The sequence below is a fragment of the Condylostylus longicornis genome, unplaced genomic scaffold, assembly GCF_029603195.1.
Source record: "Condylostylus longicornis isolate FDR11 unplaced genomic scaffold, ASM2960319v2 ptg000148l, whole genome shotgun sequence".
Lineage (NCBI taxonomy): Eukaryota > Metazoa > Arthropoda > Insecta > Diptera > Dolichopodidae > Condylostylus > Condylostylus longicornis.
Genome location: NW_026578116.1, coordinates 802871 through 824748, shown reverse-complemented (window position 1 = coordinate 824748; position 21878 = coordinate 802871). Strand labels below are relative to the sequence as shown.

The 21878-nt window shown below is 23.0% G+C and overlaps 1 protein-coding gene across 3 annotated transcripts in view; it reads left to right on the top strand.

Moving 5' to 3' along the window:
- The window catches only part of LOC129615803 (protein alan shepard-like), a 160979-nt gene that overhangs the window by 84074 nt on the left and 55027 nt on the right, over window positions 1-21878 (top strand). Inside the window, exon 3 of one of the 3 annotated variants that reach the window (XM_055531182.1) lies at window positions 17940-18554. The exons of the other annotated variants lie outside the window; for them this stretch is intronic. Within the exon in view, the coding sequence (XP_055387157.1) occupies window positions 17940-17966 (27 nt within the window). The 3' untranslated portion in view covers window positions 17967-18554. Of the gene's footprint in view, window positions 1-17939; window positions 18555-21878 lie in introns of those variants that run through there. 3 annotated transcript variants of the gene reach the window in all.

Below are 21878 nucleotides of genomic sequence, written 5' to 3'. Positions count from 1 at the left end.
TATTTCCACATACATATTATTAAAATTTAATATTTTTTTTTTATATTTTATTCATTTTCCATTTGAATTTTCTTCGATTTTCCATTAGTATCCTTGGGGTATTTAAATGATGTTGCGCGCTAGTATAAAATATAAAAAAAAAATAACAAGAAGAAGAAAAGAAAATTATTATTAATGGGCAATAAAAGGTTTTTTTTTTTTTTTAAATCAATAAGTTATGAATAATTATCGAAACGTTAGGTATCATCCAATCAAATAAATATGCAGGATAATTATAAATATATGTACGTTTAAATATGTGAAATATGGAAATAAATAATGTCCTTAAGAAAGAACATATTCGTAATAATGGATCGTTAAAGAAAAAAAATTAATAATAGAAAAAATAAATATATGATTGAAAATCTTCTTCTCTTATTCATATGTAAATATTCTTGGCCTTCTGTTTCTAAAACATTAAGGAGGAGATAAAAGATAAAATAAAAAATTTTTTAAGTATATATTTGAATTAATATTAGTCACATTCAAATGATTTCTGAACTCATCCTTAATTATTTTAATTCACAGACATTATTAATATCTATTTTGTATAACAGAGAAATATCCAAAATTAGTGCTCATAAATATCATAAATCCAAAATCAATTAATGATTTATTATCAGTAAACCAGAGGTCATTCATAATATACAGAAAGAGCAGAAGTAAACAGAGCAATAACTCTAAATTCTCAAAATAATTATCAGAAATGCGAAGCCCATATTATATATATTAGTAGCCTTGGAGAATTGCAAAACTTAGTCGTTAAGACTGTGTTTGATAAGTTTGGTTTTTATGCAAATGTGATATTAAATATAAATTTAAGTCAAGTAATTAAAGTAATTAAATTATTTTAAATTGAATGGTATTTCACAAATATTCACTCCTACGTCCCTAGAAAAGTTTCAATAAATTTTTAATACACGTCATATTAATGATAATGTATGTATTTTGGAAGTGTGATATAAATTTATTGATATTAGAAGTACTTGGAAAATATCAGAATATTTTGAAAAATATTGGATAATTTGCTTAACACAAACACTCGATTTTGATTCTCTATTCCTACTATTTTCAATAATGAAAGAGAGTAAAAATCGGAAAAATTAGAGAGCAGAACCATTTGTGTTACGACAATCACGGCATATATTTTTGCTTTTAGCAACCAAACTACATTTACTTTACTTTCAATTTAATATCAGCAATTCAATTACTTTAAATAATATAGAAGATCCACTTTAATCCACTCAACAGCTGATGATATAAAATTTTATTATATTTTCTACTACCTTATATACCCGCTAATTTTCACAATTAATTTTCAAAATTTATAATAATATTTTTTTTTTTTGTTTTGTAATTACATCACAATTTATAGATTAAATTTTAATGACTATTTTTCTTTTCAACATAATTACACAATGTACAATTTTATACACAAAAGGATACAAAGTTCTCTATATATTATTTTTTTTTTTATATTCTATACAATAATAACAACTATGCGTTATGCGTCGTTTTAAAACGCTTAGACAAAATGAAAAGCTATTTACAATATTTTTATTACATATTTAAAAAATATATATACATATATATATATAGCTATAGTTAAAAAATAACAAAAAAAAAAAAATCACAGAAAAATAAAATGAAAAAATTAAGAAGAAAAAAAAATATTTCGTATAAAATATAAACGACTCCTTTGGGTAGGATTTTTAAGAATTAATTCATCAAACAATGTTTCTCAGAAACCAAACACGACAATATATACATACATACATACGATATATTACAATATATATAGAGCTATGTAAATGGAAATGACAAAAATACAAAGAAAGCGAAAGAAAACAACCCCTAAGGACAATAATATTTAAATGAAATAATTTTAAGGATAAAAACCGTGATGAATTCTTGATAAATTTCTAAAATACTTGGAATTTTATATGAGTTATGTACATATCTACATATATAAAGTTATAATATACATTACCGAAATACATATATATTATGAAAATATATATTTATATACATACATCCAAACATATTTATCTATATAATATTGATGTTAAAGAATGATATTATGCATACAAAAATAAAATAAAAAAAAATAAAAAACTTGTGATTATAGAAAACGCGACCAAAATTTTAATTCGACCTTATCGACTATATATATACATGAACATACAAACATATTATCGTACAAATATATTGTGTACTTTTGTAAACAAGGAACAAATTCCACATACATAATATTATATTCAGAACCAAATAACATTCTAAGAAATAACGTTCTAAAACGTGCATGTACATAACATTTACAAAACAAAAAAAAAAACAAAAACATAAAATAATAATAAATTAGTAAAAACGAACCAATATTAATTCTGACAGAAATTTAATTAGATTTAGATATTTCAAAAATTTAAAAAGTCACCAGAAAAAAAAAAACCAAAAAGAAGAAAAAATAAAACAGACAAGAAAAAGGATCATAATACAAAGCACACGTCAAATATGTCTGAGATATTTTTCACATACACAGATATTTGAATTTTATGTGCTCAAACAACATTAGCAAAATAAAAATAAGAAAAAAAAGTTTTTTCGGGGGAAAAAAGGATAATTTAATGGTAAAGAAATGCAAATATTTTTTCTTTTAATATTTTTTTCGACTGTATTTACATAAACAACAAGGTCGGTATTGTTTACGAATTGAAATTCACAGATATTGGCATTTGACTAGCCATATATGTATAATTAAGAATTTATAGGCTAACAAGGGAAGCTAAAATGTAAGAAGTGAGATCAATTGTTAGGGGACCCGCTAAACTCAATTACATCCAGGAAATTGCATTATTTATACCGTTGAGTGGTCTTATTTGACTTTATTTCTTAAAATATAGGTTCGTATCATGCGATGTGACGAATGATTATCATTCGTCAATCGTCATGATTGATTCGGAGGAAATCTGATTTTAATTCGATTGCATTTTAATTTCGGTTGAATTGATTTTTGTTGAATTTTTCTTTCCTTTACGAAATAAGATTTTTAGAATAGATAGATTTAGAAATTTTAAGCTCCCGCAATCAAAAATTTACATAATTAATAAAATATCAATGCTGACCCATACACTGACCTGGTTCTAAGTCGTTCCGCGCCCGACACCATTTCCAAAAGGTTCATACTTCTCCCCACCACCTGTACTCCTTCTCCCTCACTTTCAAAGTAATGAACAATATACAAAAAACATTGCGAATAGCGCATAATAAATCATTTTCATGTTGACTGCAAGATTAGTCATGAAAGCATAAAAGTCTTCTAAATAATTTTTGGAAAACACGTAGATAATGGAAAAAATTTTATTTCTTTTAAATTTAGTTTTCTTTTTTATGTTTTTAATTGCGCCCCTATTTTCCAGTGCTCATGGCAAAAGCTAACTTACTTAAAAGATGTGATAAATCCGGCACTGCCCAGAAATTCTTAAGAATCTAAATAACAATTTTTTCCCTTATTTTAAATTTCAAAAATTTCCATTTCCATTTAAAATTAAATTTGACAAATTATAAATTCAGACTTACAATCACATGCTATTTTCGAAATTGAAATTTTGTTTTTCACTTTTTCTACCGCATTTTTCTGATGATTTTCCTGTAAAATTTCCCCGAAACTGTGTACTACCTTTAAGTAGAACTTACATTTGTGACATTGTAATTTTGTTATTTAAACAGAACTTTAAGAATAACCTCCCTGATATCAATTGTTGGTTTTTCCACCATGTAAATCAAACTATAATCAAATAATATAAGAAAATGTAAAAATTCGTAGGTCGGGTATATGCTGTTCTCATCGAAAATAAATTTCCTTTTTTTTTTATACAAATATAATTTAAAATTCAGTGGTGATGTTTTTGAATGCCTTTTTATTTTTGAGTGTTGATTTTATTGACTAGGTAAATTTATTTTAATTTTTCTTTTCTTAAAAATATTGAATATTTAACGAGGGAAAAACTCCAAAGCAAAAATACAAAGAGAAAAAAAAAAAAAAAAACAGCTATAAAAAAAAAAGAAAAGTAAAGAAGATGAAGAAATTTTCAACAACTTCAATTCAATTTTCAATATAAAAAATTTCAATTTGAAATGTTTAAAGAAAATTTTTAATAAAGTTCATATATACGGTCTAAACCAACAAATTTTATGAAGTCAACTCAGTTATTTTGAATTTCAGAATCTAAGAAGCACAATATAAATAACTTTAGTAGTAAATTATAGTAAGTAGAAGCTATCTGTAAAATTGCCATTCTTTTTCCGTCCAACAAATGAATTTCCTATGCATTCAAGGCTAATATAGATTTAATTTAATAAATTATTAAAATAAAAATATTATAAATACCATTTATTGCTTTAGTATTCGGTCAATATCATTAAAAATTTTACAGAAATTCTAAAATTATGTTGCTATACTGTTAAACTGTTATATTTATAACATAAAAATTAAATTCTTAAACTATTAGCCACAATATCTTTCAATTTAATAAAATTTTACAATATTATTATGAAAAGACTCGCCTTATTATATGCAATTTTTTCATTCTGGCTTCGTAATACAAAAATTCAGTTGCATATTTTTAACAAAAATAAAACACGTTCACTTTTATTACAATAATAATTTTCTATTTTTCTAAATGGGCTAAATTCCAAAATACATTTTTAAGCAATAAAAAGAATAGAAATGTTATACAGATTTCCTTTAGTTGCAAACTAAGGGAATTATTGTTTACTCTTATTTATTATCTGTATAACAGTATGTAGTTATATAGTGTATAGCATTTTATTATAATTAACTTACTCCAACTCGTATACTTTTTTCAAGATAGCTATGTAATTAAAATTTTGCTCGAAAGTTTTTTTCAATTTTATTATTATTATTTTTATTATTTTAAGTGATTTCGTGCAGAAAAGAAGTACTCTCAAGTATTCTTAACGTCCATTCTATATTATACAATAATGAACTCCTCAACTTTTTAATTTTAAAAACTTTTTCTAACCTTAATAATTTTATTTTCTGAGGAAAATTTTCTTAAAAAATATTCTTGTGTTATCAAAATTATGCACTACGAGTATAACAAAATTTTAAGAATGATTTTTCTTTTTAAACAAAATTTTATGAGTTTGCTTCCGAATTATGAAAATTTTTTTAACAAAATTTCAAAGTTTATAATACATATTATTCGGTTTGAAATGGTTCTTCTATGGCAAGAAGTTTCCAAAAAGGAAACTCTTACTTAAACTTTTTTAAAAATATTTTGGAGAAACAAAAACAAATTATAACACTTTAATCTAAGAAAAACACTTTTCAAGCATCCTTATTCTATAATATAAAATCGACACCTGTATGAAAATATTGCACTGAATAATGTTTGTCCAAACATTTTGAATATCTTACAAATTTTTTCAATTTTCGTATAGTGCGTACATAATATTTCCTTCACTAAAACTTGACGTCAAATTCAGAATTTTATTTTAAATTTTACAGCAATGGTTTTTTTTTATTTACAAATTAAATTATTATAATTATTATAATTAAAATATTTATTTTTAATTTATTATTAAATATCTAACAACTAAAAAATTATACTTCTTATTGTTTATTTAAACTAGCTATGCTTAATTACCAGTTTTCTTATAAAATTTAAGATTATTACTGTATGTAATGTGAAGCACAATTTTTTACCGTTAAAATATATACCCGTAATAATATATAACAATGTTATATATTATTGTTTCGGGTATAACAAATGGGTAAAATTTAAATTAATTTAAAATTAAAGATTTTCAATATACAGGGACATTAATAAATTTTCACGAAATTTCTACTTGGCTAAACTTCTTTTGCTTATAACTTCCCTTCCAAAAAAAAACAACAGAAGTTTCTAATGAACAGTTTCTAAAAGAGCTAGTAAAGGGTTTGAAAACAAAATAATACTTGAATTTGTATTTCATTTTCGAAATACCAAATACTAGAACTTTAGAAAAAATCAAATTTTTCTCTTATTTTAATTTTTTAGTTTTGTCTAATCCGATAATTTAGCACGAAATTTTTTGAAACTTTAAAATTTTTTTTACAGAAATTTATTTAGTTTCTTAAGCCTTATCTTAAATCACTAAACGTACAAAAACCATTTCTATGCCAAAAATTTAAGGGCCCTAATGAAATGTAAAAAATCAAAATATTGGCATTATTTTTGATTATTATTGATTTTAAGTACTGTAATTATAGGTAAAAAAATTTAATTTTAAAATTTTTAATGAAATACAAAAATTTTAGAGAAAATTTGCAATAGTTTTACTTTTTACCAACGTTTTGCTACAAAATTATAAAAAAAATTTTAAAAAACAAAAAATAAATAAAATATTCTTAAGCCTTCTTAAATCATACTATTGCTTTATAAATATGTACAAAATAACTTGTCATCAGATTACAGCATTTAGAACTTAAAATTAGTTTATAGTCTTTGCTAAAAAAAAAAGATGGAAACGAAATCCTTGAAAACAAATTTTGCAATGAAATTAAATATAATTTAGCATGTTATTCATAGCAAGTGATTAAAAATTGTAAACATTTATAAAACTAAAAATTTACTTTAGAATAAAAGTGTTAAATTTCAACAACTGTACTAACAACGCTCTACAAGTGAGTAGATTTTTGTAATAAAAATTTTTATATATAGAAACATGTGCCGCCTGTGTATTGTATATTTTTTGTGTAAAGGACTAAAATTTTCTTCAAAAAATATTTTTTTCTTGTTTACGTTTTCCCATTTGATTTTTTCTATGCATTTATATTTGAGTATGGGCAAAAGTCATAATGAAAAAGAATAACACAAGTCAAGAAAAACATGGGGAAATCTCAAGAAAACCAGAAAAGGAAAAAAAAACAACAAAAATACCACGGGTTTTTCATTTTTTCTTCATAATTTTCTATATTTTTTGTTCTTTTTTTTTTAAACAAACTTTTAGCAAATTATTTTGTGCATTTTCAAAAAAAATATTGAAACTTGAATAAAACTCCTGTATTAATTTTTTTCATTTTCATTTTTTACAATTTGAATAACTTTTATTTCCTCTTCATTTTTTCTTTTTTTAATATTCTCTTTTGAAAATTTATTTTTTTATTTTTTTCATTTTGTTTTACTGTTTTTTTTTTGTTATGAATTTTTAATGCAGTTTAAATTTAAAAACAAAAATAAGTTGAAAACGCGTTAGATTATAACTTTTATACGCCGCATTGTGAGATTTCTCTAGAGGCGGAAGAAGAAAACTTAAAGTTCCTTAACAATTCGATGAATAAATGAAAAATTAATTGCTTTAACTAACTTTTTTTTCTCGTTCTTTTTTTTATTATTTTGGTAATTGTTTTGAACATTTTCTTTGCTATTTGTATTTTATAATTTGGTAAATATTTTTTATAATTAAATTGTATAACAGTTTCTTTTATATTTTCTTGATACATAATTTAAATAAAAAACAAAACATTATAATTGAAAAAATTAAAAAATAAAATTTTTGTACAAACTAAAATAATTTTGTGACATTTTTTTTTTTTTATTTGAAAAAGGATTTGAACTTGTTATATTTAAAACTTGCAATGTAATTACAGAAAGTGTGAAAAAATAACAGGATATTTTGACATTAACCATATTTTGTTAAATTTAAAATACTTGCACATTTGAATTGTACTCTCTGAACTTTGGTATTAACGTTTTCTTTGGAGAATGTGAAATGAAAAAAGAATTTTCTAGTAGGAACACTTCTTAGATTTTTACGACAAAAATTTTATTAAATCAAAACTGCAAAATTTTTACATTTTAACTACAAAATATGTATGTGTGTCAAAAGTAATATGACTTTTACATAATGTTAAGTAAAAAATGAATACAATTTAATAAAACGTAGAAAGTTCTGAAAGTTTTCCGCAAACGTAAAAAAAACTCTGCATTTTCGTTCAAAACATTAAAAATGCTTTCCTTTCATAGAAAAACATAAATAAATGTTTTTTCTACATAAAACGTAGAAAACTCTAAATTCCAGTGCAAATAAAATTCAACATTTCTCAATGGAAATGTAAAAAATCCTGCCATTTCGGAAAAAACGTAAAGTAAAACGTAAAAAAATCTGTATTTTTTATTGGATAAGAAAAAAATTGTTCCTTTTGAAAGAAAATGTAAAATACTTTACGTTTTTTACATATAACGTAAAAAAGTCTGGGTTTTTCATTGCATAATACGAATATTGTTCCTTTTTAAAGAAAACGTAAGATACTTTACGTTTTTTACGTAAAACGTAAAAAATTCTGTATTTTTCATTACATATGAAGAAAATTGTTCCTTTTCAAAGAAAATGTAAAATACTTTACGATTTTTACATATAACGCAAAAAATTCTGGGTTTTTCATTGCATAATACGAAAATTGTTCCCTTTCAAAGAAAACGTAAAATACTTTACGTTTTTTACGTAAAACGTAAAAAATTCTGTATTTTTCATTACATATGAATAAAATTGTTCCTTTTCAAAGAAAATGTAAAATACTTTACGTTTTTTACGTTGAACGTAAGAAGATCTGTGTTTTTCATTGCATAATACGAAAATTGTTTCCTTTCAAAGAAAATGTAAAATACTTTACGTTTTTTACGTTGAACGTAAAAAAAATCAGTGTTTTTCATTGCATAATACGAAAATTGCTCCCTTCCAAAGAAAACGTAAAATACTTTACGTTTTTTACGTAAAACGTAAAAAATTCTGTATTTTTCATTACATATGAATAAAATTCTTCCTTTTCAAAGAAAATGTAAAATACTTTACGTTTTTTACGTTGAACGTAAAAAGATCTGTGTTTTTCATTGCATAATACGAAAATTGTTCCTTTTCAAAGAAAATGTAAAATACTTTACGTTTTTTACATAAAACGTAAAAAATTCTCTATTTTTCATTACATAAGAAGAAAATGGTTCCCTTTCGATGAAAATGTAACATATTTTTCGTTTTTTACGTAAAATGTAAGAAATACTGTATTTTTTATCGGATAAGAAAAAAATTGTTCCTTTTCACAGAAAATGCAAAATACTTCACATTTTTTACGTAAAACGTAAAAAATTCTCTATTTTTCATTACATAAGAAGAAAATTGTTCCTTTTCACATAAAATGTCAAAAGTTTTACGTTTTGGCTAGCCACTGGTAATCACTGCTAGCGACTGCAGTAGGAAAACTTATATTATGAACATCTCCCACATTCTTAAAAGATAATCTTATTTTCTTTCTGCATTGTTTATTTATATATAACAATAAAATTCATATTGATATACACGAATATACTCTAGACAATTCCAATTTAAAAAATTATCTATTATGTATTTTTTTTAGAACCTTAATAATTCTCTTTAGAGATTAGAAAATCCTTCGATAAAATATAATAATCGAAATTGGCTTTATTGGTAATATTAAAAATGTTATACATTATTAACTTAAGCTTAAAGTATTGTGTCATCATAATGTGTTAACAGTTGGATTATAACATTGTTTTTGATATTTTATTATTTGATTTTTCTTTCTGTTTAAAGAACAAAAAAAAAAAGAATAATAAAATGTAACACCATATATAACAGATCCACATAAATTAATGTAAACCATTTTTTATATCCTTTTATATAAATAACACAATATTAAATACATCTGTGTGAATTGTGTATTCGTATATAAGAAAGTATATCCGAGATTATACAGTTTTTATAAAAGTATATCAAAGTATATTGAAGTATATAGAATTGTATTTAAAGCATCTAAATATTTTTATTGAACATTTTCATCTCATCATCAATGTCATCAACATGACATATGTATTCAAAAGTACATTATTATACATATTATTAGCAAATATACATTTTATATATATATGTATATAGTATATTTGTTTGTAATTTTAACAAAATATTATAAATTTGAGTATGTTTGCATGTATATATTGAATTTTTGAACTAATAATTTTATCTTAAAATTGAGTTCCTTTCTTGCTCTTTTATTTTCCTCTCCGAAATCTCATGATTCTACAACTAATTTTCATCGTATCAAACATTAAACGGGAGCCCCTTTTTGTTCGACTGATTTGAAGACTCCGATTAAAATATAATATTAACTTTATCTTCAATGTTATAATGTAGGTATGTATAATGAATATGACACAAAAAAAAAAAAAAAACAAGAATAATAAAACAAAAAAAGAGAAAAATAAAAAAAAATCAAAAACAACACAATTTTTTTTTACGATTAAATTGGAAAGGGGAAGATGGCAGAAGAAAATAATGAGTTAGAGAAAGATAAGACATTACAGAGTATACAAATTTTTTATATCATATACGTATGTACATATATTTAGAATATAATTATATATGTATTATGTATGTACATATAAGTTCAAATAGGTCATGTACCATTCATGCTCTATATATATACACACATACCAATATAATATTAATAATATATTCACATGAATATGCATACATAGTTACACAACATTTACATAAAGTAGAATAGGAAGGATGAACTTTTCAAACATCTTTAAGTTCCGATCCGGATAGTAAGAGATAAAAGAAAGAGCAACAAAAAAAAGTTGGGAAATAAGAGTATTTTTTTTTTTTTTGCTCGTATTTTTCATTTTTTTTTTCTTGCTATTCTCTTATTATATGAATGTATGTTAATATTCGAGGTTATATGTCGAGGTTCAAATGTGTAAGTTTAACTTTAGGATGTAAAAAGATAATTTAAGAATTTTTTTTTTTAGTTTTGTTTTTGTTCTTGTGTTTTTTTTTTCTAAATATTTTCTTTTGTTCTCTACATAATATACTTTAGTTGTCATATAATTTATTGAGTCCAATGCGAAAATGTTGTAGCAAGTATTTTGTGTATAAAGAAAATGGTGTTGGTCTCTCTTGTAAAATTTTAATACCATTTAAATAAAAAAAACAAAAATTTGTATGTATCAGCGTATGCCGTCATTCTTTGACCAAATTATTATATGAGCTTGCGTTTAATTTAAATACATATTATGTGAACTTTAAATTAGTTCATGGAAAAATAATTTTTTTTTATTATTCATAGAATTCAATGTTTTCTCTTGAAAATTTTTATTGCTTTTGATAAATAAATAAAACTTCAGAGTCTTAAATACACAATAAAAAGGCAGAAATATCGGCAATTTTTCTTTTACTACAATATCTCTTTCAGTAATTAATTATTATTTTAATTAATTAATAATAAAATAACTTTTCAAAAGTACTTTAACCAAACACATTTTATATCCAAAATTTAAGTTATAAGATTGAATCAAGTGACTTAGGAAAAAAACATAAACTAGCACTTTTCCTTTTAATAAGTGAAAATAGAAATTTTTTTAAAAACAATCTATTAACTACAATATATAAATTACTTTCATTTATGTACCACAATATGTCAAATATTGTATACATTTAGGATAAGGCCATTAACAAAATGCCCGAATACCTTTCTGAATTTATAGAAATTTGGAAATTTTTTTTCTACGGAAACATTTTAGTTAAAGAAACTTCTGAATTAATATATGAAATTTCAGCTTTCTATCGTCAATGGTGTAGAAGCTTTTTTAGCATGTCCACGCTCAGACGAACGGACAGACTGAAACTAATAAGCCATTTTTTTTCTAAATTTTTTAAAACTCCTTTAATACTTTTAAATTTTCTATTTACCTTCTTTACCTAATATTATTGCATACATTTAGGAGGAAAATAAAAAAAAAAGGTGTAAACTTGAAAAATATAATATTAAATTGCCTATTACAGTAATTTCCCATGTTGAAAGAATGATAATTCAGAAGCGAAAGGATGTAGAAAAAAAATTTAATTTTAAATTTAATTAAATAAATTAAGCAATAGTAATAATAACACTATTAAATTTTAAAAATTGTATATTATTTGAAATAAATAATTATCTTATTTAAACTAAAATTTACTTAGTTTTATTAGTTTAACTTTTAACTTTTAAAAATCTAGAGCATAGTATTTAGTCTTCAACATTAAAATGCAAAGTATTCTTTATCTTACTCCATATAATATTTTATTAATTTGTATATAGATACAAATATGTATACGAAAAAGTTTCAATGGAATTCTTAAATTTCATGATAAATTTAATACATATATACAAGGTGATTCTGAATGGTATACAACAACATATTCAATTGATTAGAGGATCGAAAATGGGTAAAACATTTGTTATGGACTGGGCGCCAAATCTCAATCTCAATAATGCTTGACGACTTAAATTAAAGCTTAAACGACTAGGCAAAATTCTTTAAAAAAAAATTTTCAAGCTTTTAAAAAATTTCTTACAAAATTATTTAGTTAGAAGAAACTGAAAAAAAAAACAAGGGAAAAATTTAATTTAGCCTAAAATTCGAATGCTTTGTATTCCGAAGATACATAAAATACAGAATCAAGCAGCATGTCTATTTTAAGTCTTTTACTATGCCTTTCAAAAACTGTTTGTTTGAAATTCCCATTTTTTTCAGAACGGAAGTTATAATCAAAAAAAACTTGGATAAGTAAAAATTTCGTGAAAATTCGTTTAAATCCCTATGGAATTCGGAAATTTGAAATTTAGCACCCAGTCCGGAACAAATGTGTTATCCATTTTCGATCCTCTAACTAATGGTATATATTGTTGTATGCCTTTTCGAATCACCCTGTATATATAAAGTATATAATTTAATAATTTGTAAAATTATTATTAAATTTTTTTTTAATTTAAATCCTTCATTCTATATCGTAAATGAAATCTTTAAATCTATATAAAAAATTTATTATTTTAATTGTCTAATAATTTCATTCATATTTCAAGTACACATATACATATAACATTATTCATTTAGATATTTTCATTATATCTCGACCCACATTTCTTATATATGTATATATATACTTAAATATTATCAGAAATTTTCCATAATTTTTAAAATGATCTTATAGTATTCTAAAATATTATCTTAAACGGTACTTATAAAATATATTACTCGGAATTCTTATATAAAAAACTTGAATTTGAATTCTATATATATCATAACTATATTATATAAAGATTATTACCTTTAGGGGTTAATAGATTTAAAGTTTTTTTTGGAACAAATATTTGATAAAAGAACAAAAATAAGATAAAAAAAAAATTAGATTTTCTTAATAAAGTTTTTCATATAAATTATTAATAATTTACCCAAAACTATTTTAAATTCTAAAATTTTGTATTAAAATAAAAAAAATGTATGATCTCTTTATGAATACCACAATAGCTATACTTGTATAACCGACCACAACATTATTATATTCTAGGAAATATATTTCGGATAGTTTAATAATTTCATCCATATTATAGGAATGTGGAAGAAATCAGTAAATTATTTTATTAAAAAAATGCCAAAGAAATTAAAAATTATTTGAATTTTTGAAAATTCAAGATTTAATCAGGTTATTGTGTGTTTTTATAAAATAATATGAGTAAGTAATGTACAATTTGGTTTTTTTGAAATATTTGAAAATTTTGCTCTTAAAATTCCCACGCTTTTTATTATAATAAAAAAAAAGTTGCCGAATTTAATTAGGAAAATTTTATAATCATAAACGAAAGCTAATTAATTAATGCCCACTATTTTGCAAATATGATAAAAATTGCTGAAACAAATTTTGGTGTGATGGAAAAAGTTTCTCTTAATTTTGAAGTAAATTTGAAGTAAATTTCTTTGATTTTGTCTCTTAATATATCTTTATCCTTTAAAAACAAAATTATAGCTTGGATTCGATGTTATTACTTTCGATTTTTATGCTCGACACCTAAATCTGGAAAGCCAATTTTCAATCATTTTAATATTTTCTAATATAATTATTATTTTATCATTCTACGAGTATATACAATTATTATATACTATATAATATGAGCACAGATCTGTACATAAATTTATTAATTAAAATATCTATAAAACAAAAAGAAAATAACAAAATCTTTCTCATTTCGTGTTAAAAACTTTAATACTTTATAACCTTGAGAAAAATAATAGGTACGATCATAATTTTATTTTATCAAAGAATTTTGTCTTAAAGGCCATTAAGATATTTTTAATCCGATATTATTTTAAAATTTTAATAAATTTTTTTCATAATATAAATTTAATTTCAAAAATTTATTACCCATATATAAATGTTAGTATATGCCAGCATTTGAAGGAACCGCAATTGTATGTATGTGCATGTGAATATGTATATGTAAACTGAGTTAAAATAAATTAATCGTGAATCAAAATTACACTGAAAACTTTTTATAAAATTAAAAAAAAATCCTTTTTTTTTTATATGTATATCCAAGGTCGCTAATCCTTTTAATTTTTATAATATTTTTGCCTTTAAACTTTTTAATTTCAATTTTTCCTACACAAATTTTTAATTGAATATTAAATAGAAATTATTTTTAATATATTATGGCCTTTGTAAGTTAACAATTCAGAATATTTAAAATGCTAAATTTGAGCCTCTAAATATAATGTAGATCTGGCCTGAATAGAAACATTTTATAAGTCATTTTTAAATATTTATAACGCGATTTCAAATTCAACTAAAAATTTTTCTGTCATATTAAGATAGGAAAGAAAAGCAAAGTGATCATGAAAATTCGATAAAAAATTATTTACTACAAAAAAATGAATTTACATAAAAGTGGAGATTGTGAATTAAAATTTTTAAAAATCGAATTGTGAATAGAATTTTGTTGAAATCCATTATACTACCTTCCTATTACGATTTTGAGCCGTAAAATATTTTGCATGCTTCACCAAAAAAAAAAATGTGAAGTAAATTTCAAAATAAAAATATGTTGTAAGTAAACCAAATATTAAATAAGAAAAATAAAACCCGAAATTTGAGAGAAAATTAAATTATTTCATTATAACATTAAATTTCCTCTATATTCTTTTCTCGATAAATTTTCTCAATTCTTAAGAATAATAATTTCCAAATACGCATTAGACATTTCGATATTGTTATACGTATAAAATATATTATTATATTTATTTTTTAATATTATTCATACTTATTTGTATTTCTTATTGAAAAATACTGAAAATTCGATTTTTTTTCTATAATATAAATATATAAAATATTATACTTATTATATTTACTCGATATACAGGATGTCTTATTTTAGAAACATGTGAATAAATATTTGGCACATTATGTATTAATACGAATAATATTGTTCTTTATAATTCATTAATATTTGAGATTTGAACAATAATTTGAAATTCTACGTTCCATTTTTTTGAAACTATATGAACAAAATCATATATTGCACGTAACTGCATTACACAATACTGTCCCGAATTGCACTGTTTATCTTCATTACTAGCACTCTTTCATCTATAAAATTTATGAATAACTGCACATAATTAAAAACACGGGAAATGATGAAAATTTAGAGAAATATTTATAAAATGGAAACTCAAAAAACAAAGCAATAATTTGGAAACAAAACAATCATTTTATTATCAGATGAAACTATTTTGGTCGAAAAAGTTAAATGGAGTGGTTTATTGTATGGAATCTTATATTTTGTACTACATTATTTACATAAATACAATATACTAAAAACAGACCTAAAAGAAAATTTTGTATGATATTGCAATTTCCTATTACTTCTATCCTGCAAACGGGTACAACAAAAATGGATTAAGTTTGAATTCTTAAATGGAAAAAAATTATTTCTCAAACAGAGAACACATTGTAATAATACGAATAATACATTTTAGTAACTTGATACATATACAGAGTGTACAAGATTTTGTGTTACAAACTGTTACATTATAAAAGATGGAAAAAAATTCTTTATGAAATGATTTTTTTTTTGTGTTATTTTTGTCTTTTAATATTCTTGATTTCGTTTTCCACATCTCTAGTTTCGATAAAAGTTCGGAAATAAAAAAAATATGATGTAACCAACACCCAACCGATCGCAATTATATTGTCTAGATTACAAAAACAAAAACTGTGAAAATTCGTTTTTAAACATTTCTTTACAATTTTAAGGACACTAGTTAGCTTTTAGTTAACATTCCTCGAAAAATGTAAATTTGGTTCTTAGTTGAGTTTCGTCTTGTGCCATTCGAGTACCATGAAAAGCTATTGTCGGTTTAAAATATTTTGTAAATTAATAAAGTTGATAACATCCATGAAAACTGATTGGACGGAGATTTTTATGAATTTTAAACTGAGTTCGTTCTACCCTTCGTTTTTCACAATTAAAACGAAAAAGCTAAAATTTGAAATAAATTGAAAATGTGATGCGAACAAAGTGAAAATATCTTTTGTATTATTTCTTGCCCCCCTGGCTTCATTGCCTTCTTCTTTAGAAATACCCACTTAAGCACCCTGTAAACATCCTAAATTTTTGCCACACATTATACAATGTATGCACATAGTATAATATTCTAAGAAATCGTCCTTTTTAATGGAATTTAATAAACCAAATTGAATTCACTTAGGAATTCTTATATTCAACTGCTTTGGAATTTTAAAATTTTGTTTCTTTGTTTGTTTTTTTTTTCGTTTTTTTATTATTTTTTTTTTTAAGGATTAAAGATTGCTCTTATACTATAATGTTTTTATATTATTTCTTTTGTATTCTATATATGTATAATTTATTCTCCTACTGGTATAGTTCTTTTTTTTCGTTTTCCTTTAAAAATTTAAATGGAATTTCATCTACATTATATAAGTATGTACATATATCATATACAGTAATGTATGTATGTATAATTATATACACAACATTTTATTTCTTGAATTTTAAAAATAAAAATTCAATATTACAATATTTTTGTATGGCAAAAAAAAAGTGTGAAATACAATAATGTATTGAATACCGTTATAATATGGAAGAAAATGAATAAAAAAAAAACAAAAACAAAAAAAAAATTATTCAATAATGATGCAAAAATCAGATGAAAATTTAGAGTATAGCTTTCATACGAATTGTATACTTGAATTATACTAGCACATTCTAAGGAAAATTTACTGCTTATAGTACAATTTATAATATATGTATGCAAAGTGTGTGCATATCACAAATATTAAAACTTTTGTATTGAAAACGTATTAATGACATCCTTGATTCTAAAAATAGTTTTTCTTTAACTTTTTCGCCAAATTCGCTTATTTATTTTTTTCTTGGAATTTTGAAATAAAATCTTTTTTTGGCATATTTAACAGGCATATTTTGTTGAATAAATATTATGTATGAATCTATGTATGTTAATTTTGGAAAAATAATTTCCTCCACAAATTTCTAATTGAATTTTTCAGTATATTTTAAATTTAATGATGATTACGATTTTTCAAAAGTGCGTTAAATGTTTTTAGATTTTTTTAAAAAGAATTCCTGCTTTATGTCAACTAGACACTACTCAATTAATTCGACCCAAAAATTTAGAATATATTCCGAATCCAATTTTTGAGGCTCTAAGTCTATAAAAGGAAGCTCTAATATTTGTCTTCTGAAACTGGTTTGCTTATTATAAATTTATTAATTTATAAATAAAGAAATTAAAATAGTTTATCTTAAAAACAAAATTACATTTTGAACCTTTTCGAATGAAAGATTCGAGAGAAAGTAATATTTTGGATATAATTTGTTTCTATGGATGAATTTCTTATAAGTAGGTTGCTTTTGGCTCTCAATTTCATGACTGTAAAATAGATAAATTACAATTAATATTTTTTTAAAATTATTTTAACATTTCAATTTAAATTTACATATAAAATTTTTTCGTTTTATTCTTTTACAGGTAAGTGAATTTCAAAGATATTCCTGATTTTGGTATGTATATAGATTAAATATTTAAAGTATTGTTAAATACATACAAGACTTTAATGTCACACCTTTGAGAAATGGAAAAGTTAAAAATTCGAGCAATTTCGAGAGTTTGGGGATGGTTCAATGGAAATCTTACCTATAAATTTAATGTTTACCCTATATATATAAATTCCATATATAAATTAAATTCTTTTAATAAATATTTCTTGTAATTTGATTAGTGAACAATAAATATTCATTCATGCACTTAAGTTTCATGAACTATTAAAATTGATTTCCTATCTTTAAAATATTACAATTTTCATTCATAAAAAATGGCTGTTTGACATTATTATTCTCGTATAATTCTATAATAATAAATTACAAATTTAATAAAAACTTCATGAGAAATTTTAAATTATTCAATAATAAAATGGAAGTTTCTAAACGGAAACTACCTATAAAAACTTAATTTTTGCTAATATTTTGTACATCGTATGGAAGAAAATTCGGACATTTTTATAATTTTATTAAAATTCTCCAAGTTTCGAATTGCTCTGTGTATGTCAAGAATTGAGATTTGAGCTAAAATTTCTGACTCATACTTATACTATAATAGACATTCTATTTAATATATTAAAAAAATTTATCGTATTCATGCATTTAATATTCGACAAAATTGAATGAAGTTTAGGACTTTCTTTAAAAATAAAACCTTCGTTTTTAATTCCCATAATTATTAAACTAAAATTTTAATTGGTTTTTAAATTTATTCAGTGCATAAATTATACATGGGCTGAAATATACGCATCACATGAGCAAATATAAATATGTCTATAGATGCATTTTTGATTGCCTCATTGTTTCTGATTGAAAAATTTTATTTTGTGCATCAAAACCAAAAAAAAAAATTAGTTTATTTTTTCGATGTTATATTTTAATAATCATTAAAATGTCAGAATCATAAACAATTTAAACAAATTAAATTATTTTTGCGGATGTGAAAAATTTATGGATTCAGTCAAAAAAAAACAAAAAATAATATAAAAATAAAACTAACACAAACATTTAAATATATATGATTTCCAAAATATTATAAATTAAAACAAAAAATTGACATTAATATAATAAATTAAAATGATAATTGCCATCATATAATATTTTAATTTTTTTTTTGTTCGTACAGATTTACTTATTAAAAAAATAATAATAAAAAAAAAGGGTTACATTGTGGTGCAATTAGAATGAAATATTTTAAAAATTATTTCACCACTTTTATGATTTAATATTATTAAACTGTTATACATTAACCAATTTGCATAATATATTTATATAAAACACTGTACACTTATCCTACATAAATGAATGCATTACAAGCGCAGGGTTAATATTTTATCTCAAATTTTATTTAAAATTTTTTTTTTTTTTTGATATTTTACTCTGGTTTTGGTTTATTAACACGCACATAATTCGCAATTTTGAAATTAATTAATTTTTTTTTTATGAAAAATTTACGATAAATTATTATGAAGCCCTTTAAATTTTGTCACATCAGATTTCTATATCGTAATATTGTAATATAAATTATTACTGGACAGATTTATAAATAAATCATAATATTATAAATTTCAAAATCAAAAATTTTCTAAATCATAATTTTATTTTATATTATGCATTTACTAGGTGTATATGTACAAAATATTTATAGTTTTGTAATTGCTCTTGTGTGATATTAAATTTTATTAGCACTTTTCCAAAAAATTTTTTGAAAAAAGTGCTTATTAGTTTCACTCTGTCCGTCCGTCCGTCCGTCTGTCCGTGTGTCTGTTTACAAAACTTCTACACCTTTGAAGATAGAAGGCTGAAATTTAATACGTACATAGATCTTCACTAGAAACTTATTTCCGTAGAACAAAATTTTTATCATCTCCCCACCTCTAGAAGTTATACCCCCCAAAACCCTAAAAATGGCCTTTTTTAAATATTTGTTGCAATAAAACCATAAGCATTTTTGAAATTTTGCAAACGCAGAAAGGCAGTGGCTTGCTTCTCCTTGCGCGGTATACTATAGCTCAACTTAAGAAAAACAAAATGGCCTCTCAAATTTGCCGTTATTTAAAGTCCTTTTTTTCCAAATTTTTGATGTCGTTTTTCTTCTAGACCCCAGACTATAGAAGCTTGAAATTTTAGGAGCTTTTAGATATTAATAAATAGTTTACTTTGTTTGAAGAAAATTTTTTTCCATCTCCACCCCCTCTCAAGTTATCACCTCTTGAAATTCGTAAAATTTGAATTTTTGACACCTTATATTTCCGAAACCGCAAGCTTTTCCAAATTTTTATAAACGCAGAAAGCTAACGGTAAATTCCGTGAAATTAAAAAATATAATTATTTTTCTTAACTCACACAATTAACCCTTAAAATCGAGCATTATGTTAACCCCTCTTTATATTAATTTTTGCTTTATTTCAAAGACTGCATATATGCATCATCCTAAATATATGCAATCCTAGAAATAGTTAAATGAAAATATTTTTAATAGTGTGATAGCTATACATAGACTGTATTTAAAAGCAGAATTTTCACTTGTTGAAGGGAAAAGTGCTACAATACAAACCATTGGTTTGACCCAACTTTATTATAAAACAATTACAAACATTTTAGTCGATATAAATCGACTGAAATTTTTCCTGCACCTTGACAATCTATGAGTTTAAAAATTTTATTTTTCAAATATTTTAAATTAGCTTTGATTGTTTTATGGCAATTACTCGACCTATCAAACCATTTTGTAGAAATTTCACGGATATTTCTGACATATAGATAATTGGACACACAACTGTTAAGTTTCATGAATTTAACTTTGTAATTTTTCTAAATGTTTAAAATCAGCTTTTAGAATTGTATGACAGTTACCTGAACCACTGCAGTAATTCCATTTTCAGAATATACATAATATCTCTGTTATACATTCGAAAATATTCGAAATAATCTCTTTGAATCGTATGGCGGCTATTTTGGTCTATTTTCAGCGTCCGTTCTTTGGAAAAAAGAAACAACTTGGAAAAGTTTGATGTCGATTCGTTTTTGAGTTATGACATGTTCGCACTGCCGAACGCACTTGTCTAACGAACGCGCTGAGCAAGAATATTCATACCGGAGACAATTTCTTCAATTCCATACGAAAGTTAATGTACTCTTCACAAAGAAAATGAAGGAAACCAAGAGAAAATTCATAAACATTTCTATAACTATAAGAAAATAATTTTATAAGAACAGAATATTCCTAATTTAGAGCGATATTTTGGAGCAATTTAAAGTTTAACATTTAATGCATTATTATATTAGGTTTTGGTTATTGAGTTGTGCGAGTTTAATTTCACTCCAATAATAAGAACCTTAAAATCTTAAAAGTCTGAAAATTTAAAATTAAATTAAATTCCAATTCAAACTACAATTATTGCGTGTAATTGCGTTCCCTAATTAGAGTCTTCATAATATTTTATACTGTTAATTAACAAAACTATTTTTAATTAACAATTTATCAAACATTTTATACATTCTATTCTAAACCGTTTATAAAATTACATAATATTTTTTTTTCTATATTATTAATTATTATTTTTGTAAAATCTTCTATCTTTAAATGAATTTTATGTTTTTATTCATAAAATTCAAATTATCATTTGATGTGAATTAAAAAAATTTAAAAATAATTATAATGTAGATGCAATTAAATGCAATTAAATTTTAAATGAATTATATATATATATATATATATATATATACATACAGAATTATGAGGTAATGGCAAATGTTTTCAATAGAGATAATACAGAAATACAAAAATTTTAGTCGTTTAAAGATGCGAATTGTAATTAAAAGTGCAAATTATTACAAAGAACACCTTTATAATTAAAATGCATGCATA